This window comes from Poecilia formosa, unplaced genomic scaffold (genome assembly GCF_000485575.1).
Source record: "Poecilia formosa unplaced genomic scaffold, Poecilia_formosa-5.1.2 Scaffold37, whole genome shotgun sequence".
In the NCBI taxonomy this organism is placed as follows: domain Eukaryota; kingdom Metazoa; phylum Chordata; class Actinopteri; order Cyprinodontiformes; family Poeciliidae; genus Poecilia; species Poecilia formosa.
In genome coordinates this window covers 2,794,145-2,806,539 of record NW_006799976.1, presented here as the reverse complement: position 1 = coordinate 2,806,539, position 12,395 = coordinate 2,794,145, and the positions used below count along the sequence as shown (strand labels likewise).

Here is a 12,395-nt window from a genome sequence, read left to right as displayed (position 1 = left end):
AACCGGTTGGATAGACGATCTTTGTTTTTGCTGCTGGCTCACTTCTGCTGCCAGCATCATCCCCCAGTCATTCCCGGTGTTTAGTTTCTTTGGTCTTAAATTTCATCCAAGCTGAAATTAAAATGGTCTTAAAGTGTGATTTGCTAAAACCTGCAGACATCCTGTTCTCACTGTTTTTCTTTCCTCTCAAAGCCGGAGGAGCTAGCGTACCGCCAAACAGACAAAGCAGCTGCAGCTGAGCTTCAGGACAGGCGAGTTACAGGAATAAATGCAGCTCTAAGTTATGCTGTACTGATCCAGAGTGGTCAACTATAAACACCTTTTTTTTTTCTTTTTTTTTTTTAAATTTACACTTTAACATTCAATTCTGGATAGAGTTGAGAAGATACTGAAGGAGAAGATTATGGAGTGGCGCCCTCGTCACCCAACTCGCTGGAACCGGTACTGCAACACCACCCTGAAACAGTTTCTGCCCAAACTTGAGCAGGGTCGTGGTCAGGATGTAGCGGAGAGCCACCGTGTGGAGCTGCAGAACCTCCTCGGAGACTACAGGGTGAGTTGGAAACCTTTGAGACCCTTCAGCACTGATCAACTTCCATAAAAGGACATTGTTAACACTGCTTCCTAATTTTTGAGTCATATCTTCAATGTTCTCTGTGGAAACTGGCAGCAGATGTCACTGTATTTGGAGAAAGTTGTCAAAAACTGACTGCAGATCCCCATCTTTTCAGATCTCAGGATTCCCCCTCCATCTGCCGTTTTCTGAGGTCGGACCAATCATAGAGGCAGTTCACAGCACTGGGGTTCACAATATTCACTCATCCAATGTGGAGTTTGCACTGGCCGTTTACATACATCCTTATCCCAACAACGTGCTGTCTGTGTGGGTGTACCTCGCCTCGCTTGTCCGCACATGACAAAAACTGAACAATGCACTCGTTTCACTGTTGCTTTTTTTTTTTTTAAAGAAAATGTATGATTTTTTACCTAATTATTGTGAATCTGTCAACATGGTATAAATATCTGGTGTACAGTGCTTAGAAATATTTATATGCCTTGAATTGGAATAGCAGTAGAAAAGGAGCACTACAGATAATACACAGTAGGGAAACACATTTGAAAATAAAATGTATTTTTGAACACAAAAAAGTAGATTGCAGTGCCTAAACTTTTATTACCAGTTGACAATTTCAACAGATCTCATGCAAGACTGTAGAACCAGAAAATAAATCCTGCTGCAGAATGAATGGTAAAGCAGTTATGTACACAACAGAGCCCTCCAACATGGCGGTGATCATCTCATATTAACATTTGTTCTTTTTTATCCACTGGAGTGCATAAAGAAATGGGGAAAAAGAGCAAAAGCCTTTACAGGAGAGCTGAAGGGCAGAATGGTAAAGATCATAACCAAAACATATGGCAACATCATGTGCCTGTTCCTATGTCTTTGCTGCCTGGATCCAAAAATCATACTTTTTTGTTTATCCTGTAGATCGATTCAGAAGGTGCCTGATTCTGAAAATATCAGAACTCGGGCCCTCAGTAAAGTAAACATGTTCTGCACCAGCATCAACTGCAAAGGGATGGATAAAGGGTGGTGGTTGGTAAAAGTTGTATGTACAAACATTAGGGAACAGTCAGCTTCTATCTACAAAAAAAAAAAACAATTGTGTAAAAATTTTCTCTCACTTTTCCAAAGCCAAAGGAACCAACAAGTACTCTTTCGCCCCGTTATTTATTTCTTCTTTCTAAACGGTTATCTCCACTAAATAAGTAGGGAAACAGCAGGAGCAAAAATTACAGTTTCATCAAGAAACACTTTTTAAGTGACAAAATACAGCAAATGGTATTTCCCAGGATAAAGTGCAACAATAGGGAGACGTGACGTTTTTAGGGGAGCATTGGTAGGCGGGAATCACTCTCCGGAGCGACAGCAGGCTCGGAAACCACACTGCAGGTTCTGGCAACCGCTGGCTGTGTCTGCATGAGGACCTGCAGAGAACAGACATATGCCGATTACTTACTGATAAACACATCAGAACAAGAAGAAGCAAATGCTGTGCTACAAAAAAAATTATTAGAGACGCAAGCAATTGACTTACAATTAATTAACAATTAATGGCTTATTAGATTAAAATCAATTCTAAGTGATTAATAGCGCCCACTTAAGACCTTTTTTAGTGTAATTTGGTAGCAGTCCAGAAGAGGGCACCACTGGTCACCCTTAAGTGGAATCAGTTGATACAGAACCAAAGAAAGCGGTAGCATACCAGAATGGGAAAGAAAAATGGTTTGAACAGAGTCGGATGTAGGGTGTAGGATGCAAAATTAACTTTACGTGGTTCTGTTTTGAAATATAAACACTCAACAAGCTCCTTAAATAGCTCTCAGTGCAGCATTCCTCCTGGAACAACCACAGATGCAGGTACCACAGGTACCAAGTATCAGCGTCGCAACTACATATTATTCAGGTGGATGCGAACACATAAATGAAAAGAAAATGGCTACATATCAATTAATTGTTGGTCTACTGATAAGATCAATCAGCTTTAGATTAAGTCATTAATGGATGACTTGCATCACTAATATTTACACACTTTGAACTTGTAACATCTCATCTCATAGGCCTGTGTGGCGGACACTAGCATAATTCATACTTACCTGTAAGTAACAGCTGCTGCATACAGTTATAGGTCTACTGGCAAATCATTTACAGCCATCATAAAAAAATAGTACACTTTAACAGAGACAAAGGTCTTCATCAAGGCACTTCCTAGAACATACAAACATGAAGGATTTTATGGGAGGCAGAAGTGTAAAGCACGTTGGCTTGTGTTACCGTTAATGTTGTCGCAGTAATAGAAGTGTTCATCATTGAGGGAAGGACAGGCTGACACCAGCTCCTGCAGCCCCACCTCAGTGATGAAGAGGCAGCCAGACAAGTTGAGATGCTCCAGGACAGGAAGCCCTCCACGCTGAGATAACGCCCTGAAATACAAGAGGGGGATGCCACCTCGTTAAAGGTAAAGAATAATGCAGACTTACAGCTCAGGCAAATATATGGACATGGTTAATCCAGACTTACACTAATAGGAGCTGCACTGTTCATTATTGCCACTGATTAACAATATTTCATTAGCAAATGTATTATTTAGGACAGATGAGTCAGGGTTCTTACACATTCACCTTAGATTTTTTTTATTATTATTATTTACATGTCAATACAATATAATAAGTATTAACATTGCTTGACCAACTTCTTTAGGTTCCACAATAATAATAATGATATTGTCAAATTTTCACACTGTGGATTTGGTTCATTAGCCGTTTTAATCTACAAATTTTGGTCTTGACTAATAAGGAATTGACTCTTTAAAGCAGTTTCTGAAACCTGCCTTAAAGATTTCACAACAAATGTTGCCTTCATTTTATTTAGCAAAAAATTATTATAAATGCTCCAGTACTACTTTCTTTGGCATTTCAGACCCAGTTTGGAAACTAGTCCAGTTCAACCTTAAAAGTAAGGATTTCTATTAACCAAGTGGTTTGCAACAAAATTGCAGTTTTCTGAATTCCTAATGACGGTGCAGCAAGTCAGTAAGTGAAAAATACATACAAGTGAAACTTTCAATTCAACATGTGATTTAGCAATAAAAAATGTTTAAATTTGTTCTTGACTTTAGAAACCCTGTATTAGTTAGGCTTTAGTTGAGGTTTATCATTTAGAAGATAATAAAGAAAATGTGTGGAAAACCAATTTTCCAGACTCATCTAGACCTGAAAAATAAATGATAAAACAATAATTAATAAATGACAATGAGTAAATTATATATATACATTTTTTTAAATTATAAAAACCAGTGTAAATTTTGCTGTAAGAAACCTGAAGATTGGATCCAAGTTGTATATCTGTATAGAAAAGTTTACTCAATAAGTGGCATAAGTTATTTCAATCTTTTCTTTTGAATCGCTACAAAAGTATTGCTGAATGTTTTAAAACCTCATCTGTGCTATGAAAAGACTAAAGAATTAAGAATGTCACTGCAGCTCCTTAATTTAACATTTCAATCTTCATAATAGAAAGTAAATTTGAGCAGGAAATAATTACTTTTCAAGTGAGACATATTTCACTTTGAGTCTATTGAAAAAGCCTTTTAATCTCAAAGGGATTTTATCCTGGTAGAATGAAGTCTAAGTAAATATTTATTGGTTTGAATCAAAGTGCGATCATTACCTTAAGCCCAGGTCAGTGACCTGGTAGCATCCAGAGAGGCTGAGAAACTTGAGTGATCGTTTTGCCTTTGAGCAGTCAGTTCTGTTCTCTGGCTCCAGACACTGCTGCCCCCCTGACGGGGAGCATTTAGTCCGCAATTCTGCAGTGCTGGTTCTGGTGGTGCCCAACTCGCTTTGGGGCCCAGTAAAAGTCCTGAGGGCCTTCTCGCTTGAGCAGCAGGTGGAGTGACCGCAAAACATTTCCCCAGATATGGCATATTGCTGATGCAGATAGGATGAATCCGAGCCGGTCCTGTGCCTCCTCCTCCTCTTGCAGCAGCACGAGCCTCCCACGAGCTGCGTCGTCTCCGCCAAGCTTTCAGAGAAAGGCATCCCGCCGCGATGACTCCACTCTGCGGCGTCTTCAATGTCAGCGAGGCTGGAAGTGTCCAGGACCCAGACGTGAGTGGGGATGCAGGCAGAGCCCCAGCGACTGGTGCCGTGCTTGAAAATGATGGCCTGCTGCCTTCGCCCAACCGTGTGCAGGTTTCTCTCCTCCACTAGGGTAATGGGCACAGGGCAGCTTTTGAGCAGCTTGGCTCGTCGCTCTGAGTGTTTGTCCAAACTGATGGAGGACACGGGGTCGCCCAGACCCACAGACAGTCTCTTCAGGGTTTGATCGGTGATTTTCTCGCACCCCGACAAATCCAGGTGCTCCAGAGAGCGGCAAGCTCCAAGAAAGGACCAGCTGATAGAGGACAGACAGGAAACAACACTGAGTATTGAGCTCTGGGATCATTTCAGCAACAATCTCACCAAGCAGACAACGGATGCAAAAACATTAATTTGTGATTAATGGTTTTAGATTAGATTAAAAATAGTTCCTATCAATAACATCTTAGTATTGTAGTTTGGCCTCCATCCAGAAGAGGTGCAGCTGGTCATCCTTAAGAGGAGCCAGTTGATACAGGAATAAAGATGGCGGTGTCCATACGGTAAACGGTTTCTGACTGCGCGATCTGTACCGTTGTTGCATTTGAGCATTCGCTGATTTTTTCTTAAAATGTACATCAACAAAGTGTAACATATTTTTATATTTATTAAGATACTATTTGTTATAGTATTACCTGTACAATGTTATAATTCTCTTAATAAATAATAATTGTCATAATTTAGTTCAAAGACTACAATTCAGTAAAAAATTGTGTATTGGAGTCACAGGAATGTAAGGTATTTTTACACCATCAACCCATGAAATTTTTTTTAATAAAACTACATCTTTTAAGAGATTAACCAAATGTTTTATAAAACTAAGATTACATCCCATGTGTTAATGGGAAAAACGAATGTAAATTTTGTCAGCAACTTTTTTTTAATTTGACGTATGAAGAACGTAGCTTTTTATGTTATAGACAGACAGTTGGCCCTCAGGTTTTTTCAAAAAGGCAACTCTCATCAATAAATTGTTAGTTGATCGTAGGCCTGTCGCGATAAACGATAAATCAATTCATCGCACGATAAATTAAACCTATCGACCTCATTTTAGTTATAAGCTTTATCGTCTCTTCCTGCCTTTTTTCTTTCTCTTGATGACACTGAATGAAAACAGGCTAAGCTCTGGTGCTCTGCACTGACCCTCCCTTCCTCATTTCCTTAGTGTAATGTCCAACTCACACTACACAAGTTGTCGGCTCATTTTCAAAACCTGAGACACATTAGCCGACAGAAATCCTAGGTATAACGGTTCGATCGGGTTCGATTGTGCCGTGTGGTGTCCAGCCACATGGGCACAAAATAATGGCTACAAGTCCAGTTAACCAATTTTAAAATCAGGCATTAATCAATGCTTTACTAGAATCTACCTGTGATCCATGTGGCTAGAGTCAACATAAAGTCCTGACTGAATGAAAATCATTATAACCTATTTATTTCACGTTAACAAAGAACAGCTGAAAAGTTACTGGGTTTATCAACTGTGGTAGCAATTTGGCTTCAACTCCTCTCCTTGTCATTTCTATATTCTTCGGACGAAACGTTGAATAAATATTAATGTTATCACATATCATCTCTGATGTCCGCTGGACTTCGGGTTGCACCGTGTCAGCTGTTTGGGATTTCCCTCCATAATTTCCCCTCAGAAAGCAGGAGGAGAATCAGCGCTTTCTGATTGGCTACCTGTCGCATTCAACAGGCTGCGTTAAGCTCCCAGTCGGGGAAAACCCCGATTTAGATCGGAGTGGCCACGACGATCCACCATAACACCACACACTGCAGGATGATCGGTTACGAAATCACCAGCGACAATCTTAGATCGGCCAACGATCTAAGATTGTCATAAGGAGAAAATAGGGGCAAAAAATAGTGTAGTATGAACTACTGGATTAGGTAGTCGGATGTGCCCATCTTCATTATCTATCTAGTGATTACTGAAGGGCACATACAGACTTCATAATCTGCACTCTTTTGGTTGAATGCAATATTTATTTCCACTTTGCCTTTATGTTTAGTTTTTATTCAAGTACATTTTTTGTTAATGGAGATTGAGAATCCATTTTATTTTTGGTTTTGGTTGTTTTGTTCATTTAGTTTATTAGTTCCAGTGTTATGTGTTCTTTTGAAAATAAAGTGCATCTATCTATGGCAGGACATCACATGCATGCAATAATGTTTTAGACAATTAATCGTCCAGCAAAATTTGTTCTCATGACAGGCCTAGTTGATCGATAAGATCAGTCAACTTCAGATTAACTCTTGTGGATCCTTAAAGGAGAGGGCATATCATTTTCTTCTCCTATTACTCAGAATATGTTTTTGAAAAGAGCATTCAGTTTGACGTTTTACCTGTCAAAAGCAAAATCGGTAACATCAGTCTGGGTCAGGTCCAGATGAGTGATGTTGGGGCAAAGGCTGAGAATTTGACGAACCTGCGAATAAAATACAGCAGAACTTTCAGAGGATGCCGAGTTGGAAACGTTAAGTGCCATGATAAAAAAAAGTCTTGAGCAACATACCATTTTGCTTGAAACTGTAGAACTATAGGCAAGAATCATGGACTTGACAGAAGAACCCACAGTGGGAAGAAGGTGCTGGATGATCCCATTTAGGAGCCGTTTCTCCCTCTGGGCCGTGCTGATGGCGAGGGAGCCTTCAGTGTGACCGGAAGCATCTGGGAAGACACAGACGATGCAGGTGATGATTCAAACCAAACATTTCCTACGAGTCAGTTCAGCTTCAGCTCTAGATGCCACATCTGGTGATACCGTTTACTCTTCCCCACAGTGATGAAAACCAAACCGCACCTGACTCGTCAACATCAGCGTCCTCATCCCATTCCTGGTAAGCGCGGCCCTCGTTCTGCCGGCTCTTCACCCAGTCGTCATCTGGGTCCTGGTCGAGATCCTCAGGAGGGCCGCTGTAATAATCACCTGAAGAAGAAAAGACGCAGGTGCACACCGCAGAGATGAAACCGTTTCTTCTTTTTTTTTTTCTTAAAGAAAACAGAAACCGGCTGTTTAATCATTTCTGTTGCCTTGATCACAGACGTTTGCGTTCGTTCGTTCAAAGCTCTGTTTAGAGATTATGTAACAAATTACTAAGACTATAGAAAAAAAACCCCATCAAAGCAATATCTCTCTCAACGTTAACATCTATAAGCTTTAAGAACGCATTAACAATGAAACCCAAGTTAAAGAAGTCAACATAAGACAAAAACCATAAAAACAATGAGGGATTATTAGTTTATGGTTCATCTGAATATTACATTACTCAGTGTTTGTATGAGTGATCCTGCATTTTAGTCCGTTTAGCTTCAGATCAGGGGTCTACAGCTTTTACAATCCAAAAATAAAATTTTTACCCTGAGTCAAGCCAATTAAGTCATTCAGAGCCACAAATGTTACATAAAGAAAAAAAATGTTTTTTGAAAAATATCTAACATACGAAAGTGTAATTTTTAAAGAACCATCAACTTATTTCAGTTTTTTTTTTGTCTTCCTAAAATAAAGAAACACTTTTCCAAAAAGAGGATATGTAAAGTTATGATGACATGTGCAGAAAATATGGTATAGTTGCCAACCTAATGACAAGGAAAATAGATCTAAGATGTAAATTTTGTGTCATTTTGTTGTGGAAATTTAATGCAATTGTTCCATAAAAACTGACTGACATTTGTTTTACATCCATCTGATAAATGATAAACAATTGTTTGTTCTTTATCATTTTTAGCTATTGCAGAAGGTCCAAAGAGTAGCAGTTTGCAGACTCCTGCTCTAGAGTCATGAGAAGACTTTGACCAAGAGGAATCTGTACTGACCTTCCTTAACCAAACTATAGTGTCAGTAACTGGCAATAAAATTGATTTTGTCTGCAATAAATAAATACAATAAAACTGAACTGCCTCATGGTACATAATAGTTCATCCTTTTAATAAATATTCTAGAAGCTCGGCATACTCACCACTTCCTTAAATTAAGGAAGTAAATTTGGTTTGCTCTAAAACTAAAGCCCACCTCTGGCCCAGCGGACAGGATACAGGTGCCTCCACAACGAGCCGGTCTTGACCAAGTCTGACCACGCGCTGCACACTTGACTGCAGCGGCACAGATCCACGGGGCCCAAGTAATGGAAAAGCCTCAGCATGATTTCTGCAGGAAGCTGGGAGACGTGGGTTGAAGAAGAACTCCTTCTTTGTTCCAGATCTGGACAAACAACAACAACGAAAAAACTTAAGAGTGAGCTTGTAAAGAAAACGTAAAACAATTTTAAAAGAATACACTTACCATAATCCGTCTTCTCGTGATCAGCATATTTAAAAGCCTTTTGCAGCTCCTCGGCCTGGGTCCACAAGCTGAAGCCCTTCAGTACCTCGGCAGCGCAGTCCGGCTGCTGCTGGTTGCAGTGCTGCGCTATCACCTGCTTCTTAATGTCCTTCAGCTCCTCGTACGTGAAGTACTGCATGAGCATAGGCTGGAACACCTGCAACACACTTCTAGTTTAAAAACGACTTGCAACAGATTATCACACCGAGATAAATTTGAATGTTTTATACCTCCTCCTCTTCCTTCATGTGTGGCAGAAAATCTTGCGTGAAAGCTTCCAGTCGTTCCTTCAGCTGCTGGGCGTAGTTGAGCTGTTCATATTCACTCTACAATCAGAAAAATCAAATCCGTAATTTGGGGTTTTTAATCCTCAACAAAACTTACTTACTCCACATGTAATGGAGTAAGTAAGACCACAATAGTTTACGTTTCGAATCAGAACTGACAAAAGGCAAGTCACAGACTTGATATTTTCACAGGCAAGGAGTTTTAGCCGAGACGTAGCAATATTTTTGTTACACTGGGGTTTCACCTCCCCGTGACCCAATGTTCCAAACTTTCTGTTTTCAAACAGAGGGAAATTAAACATATTTCAAATATTTATAAATATATCAGAGCAGTATTGTTTATCTCTCATGAAAACATATTTTAGAAAGGAAGCCAGATCTCAATCTGACCCAAAATTAGGTTTTTGTTTAAGCAGTTGGCAAAGCGGAAGGTCAGATTTACAAAACATTTACTCAGAATGTATTTTTTTATCGTTTTCTTTTTTAATCCCGAGACAAAAACTGCTTTTCTCTTTAAGTCCAGTTATTTTATGAGAAATGCAATGAAATAGTTTTGACTTTTGATTATAGCAGATGCTAAAATTCCCATAATATAAACTAAACAATACTTTGAGTAGAAACAGTACACATTTTCATAAATTGCACGTACATGTAAAAAAATCAACAGGCCTGACATTGTTGTTTGACATTGGGTGGTAAACATAACAGTTAATTTAATGACATGCTGTTAACCAGCCATCAGTGGAAAAGCGCATGCACTTTATGGTTTCCCTCTATGGTATAACCCTGGTATTTTTCTGCTGGCCTATTGTTAAAAAGCACAGCAGGTACAAATTACGGCCAGGCCATGACGACACTGAGCTGGTTTAGGTGGTTTTGAACGCAGATTCACCTTAACGCTTTGCAGTCCTTTCTCAAAGAGAGACAGCATCTCCGACAGTTTGTTGTCTGAATGCACGTTGTAGACTGTGCAGCAGCGCTGCTGCAACAGACCGATGATGTACTCGTTTTCAATTTGCTCGTGCATCTTGAACTCCTTGAAGGTGGCGCACAGGGACTGAAGAAAGGAGCGGAAGTCATTGTTGTTGGAGAAGTTTGTCTTGGACAGCTGTGGAGAAGAGACATGCCTGAGTCAATAATTAAAAAAAAAAAAGCCGTTTATAATTACACTGGAACTGGCATTAGCTCAAATTCCTATTGTTGGTGTCATATTATGGTAACAGATACTTTGCAAAACATGTGTAACATGACAGCTGTGCAGTGTTTTGTAACCACAGTTGTTCAGGTTAGCAGTGCATTAGCTAGTGTCCTAATTGAGCTTATCTGACGCCTATTGTAGGCTGTGACAGGAAGCCTCTTTCAAATCCCATTATTACGAGTACCCTGCCTGATGAAACACTAAGGCGTGCGTGTCACACTTAGAACATGTTGCATAACAAAACATACTGCACGTAGGCTAACCAAATACGAAGCTGCTTTTCAGTTGTGCTAAAGGTGCAAACAATTTATTATGAGAAACGTAACACAGAATTTAAAGTAATAGAAGTTTAGATGTTAGTCCAACACTATATCAACCAAACAACGCCGAAGCAGTCCCGAGACAACCCGGGAGCATTTCATCCACTCCGTCTCAACACTCACTGCCAAACAAACCAGCTAACAGCAGCTAGCTAGCGTGCTAGCTGGCGAACACTCCTCCTTGAACCGCAGACCGTTTGCTTGTTGTTTTCAGAAACTGATTGGAGGCGAGCTACGGCTGTGTATACGTACCTTATCGCAGTACAGACCCACCAGCTGCTTCATTCGCCAGTGTGGGCCAGTAAAAACATCCACCTCGTCCGGAAAGGGAGCCATCTTCACTGGACCTTACTGCGTCATCTGCGATATAATCAAACTAGGAGGTGTGCGGCAGAGCTTGCGCGAGTCACCCACGTGACTACAACTTATTAACGAGGGCGGTTTTCATCTGGTGCTAACATTCAAGTAATATTAAACATAAAGTAAGAACATATCGATTAAATTGCTATTCCAGAGATTATTTAAGCACAATTTAAAAATACATACACTGGATAAATAAATAAATAAATAATGTAAATGTTTCTATCCATGTGTGTGTATTTAATTTAATATGAGTAAAAGAGGAACAAAAGCTAATTTCTTCAAAAAGATTAACAATTTAGGAAAAAAACTTAAACAATTCAGATAACAACATAAACCTTGTGGTATTAGATTTCAAATCTTAAAGATTGTGACTTTTTATTTTATTTATTTATTTATTTATTGCTTATTTTTGTTTATATTGGTTTGGATCAGAGCTCGTAAAAGTTTATTTCTCGCCTTTCAGCAGAATTTTGTATGGGAGTTAGTGCTAACACTACTATCATCAGCACCACTTATATTATTTTGTGAGAGATACTGACATTCCACAAATGCCATGGCTTACTCATTCATGTTTTCATAGTTAGTCAACAATGAAATCTCATGTTTGTGCACACAGTTTTGGCCATTAAAGTTTATTCTGATTCTAATGGCATTCTTTTTTTACATTGTTTATTAAATAAACAGCAGTACATAAATTGTGAAGAAAATTATTGAATCAAACTTTTTTGATTCAGATTTTCCTCTGTATGGTATGATTAGTATTATTTATCAGTTCTTTTCTATTCTAAATACTTCCAGATTTAAAATTTAAAGTTGATCGAAAGCCTTTAAACCAAATTTAAAAAGCGATATAATATTGATAAAAGTAACCACAAATGTAAAGTTTAAAGATCTACACGTTATTCTGCTTGAAATCTAACGCTTTTGGTGAACCTCAAGTCAGCCTAGTTTGAAAATGCCTTTGGCTGACTTTGAGCTGAGTTACTGAACCTCAGTGGTTCCCACCACGTTAATGCCAGTGTCACGACACTTAACTATCAAACGTGGAACACTTTGTTTTATGTTAACTAATATAGTTTGTAAGTTAAAGTAGTTCTTGGACGCTGTGAAAAGGTTAAACTCACCAACCATTGTAGTTAACACGGTGTGCCTTTTGGTTGCTAAGGGAAATGTTCACAGCAACAGAGCCGTTGGTTGG

The 12,395-nt window shown here is 39.2% G+C and overlaps 2 protein-coding genes across 4 annotated transcripts in view; one reads left to right on the top strand and one right to left on the bottom strand.

Annotated features, from left to right (window-relative positions):
• Positions 1 to 1,664, top strand: part of cc2d2a (coiled-coil and C2 domain containing 2A) — a 17,737-nt gene extending 16,073 nt beyond the window's left edge. For all 3 annotated transcript variants that reach the window (XM_016670760.1, XM_007550742.2, XM_007550743.2), the window contains 3 exons: positions 193 to 251; positions 376 to 553; positions 732 to 1,664. In XM_016670760.1, the coding sequence (XP_016526246.1) occupies positions 193 to 251; positions 376 to 553; positions 732 to 917 (423 nt within the window). In that variant the 3' untranslated portion in view covers positions 918 to 1,664. The remainder of the gene's footprint in view (positions 1 to 192; positions 252 to 375; positions 554 to 731) is intronic.
• Positions 1,155 to 12,395, bottom strand: fbxl5 (F-box and leucine-rich repeat protein 5). The gene is made up of 12 exons (XM_007550745.2): positions 12,322 to 12,395; positions 11,087 to 11,194; positions 10,209 to 10,424; positions 9,260 to 9,355; positions 8,991 to 9,186; positions 8,721 to 8,909; positions 7,512 to 7,637; positions 7,224 to 7,378; positions 7,054 to 7,136; positions 4,235 to 4,960; positions 2,840 to 2,988; positions 1,155 to 1,992 (listed from the first exon to the last, which is right to left on the bottom strand). Exons 2-12 carry the CDS (start codon positions 11,168 to 11,170, stop codon positions 1,916 to 1,918), a joined length of 2,097 nt encoding a protein of 698 aa, XP_007550807.1. The 5' UTR covers positions 11,171 to 11,194; positions 12,322 to 12,395; the 3' UTR covers positions 1,155 to 1,915.

What these genes read in the sequence shown, in the direction of transcription:
- fbxl5 (XM_007550745.2), bottom strand. Translation starts at nt 11,170, where the DNA reads ATGGCTCCCTTTCCGGACGAGGTGGATGTTTTTACTGGCCCACACTGG. An exon ending in ACATGAAGGAAGAGGAGGAG is followed by an intron (nt 9,187 to 9,259) that starts GTATAAAACATT and finishes AGTGTGTTGCAG; the next exon opens with GTGTTCCAGCCTATGCTCAT. An exon ending in GTCACTGACCTGGGCTTAAG is followed by an intron (nt 2,989 to 4,234) that starts GTAATGATCGCA and finishes CTTGTATTTCAG; the next exon opens with GGCGTTATCTCAGCGTGGAG.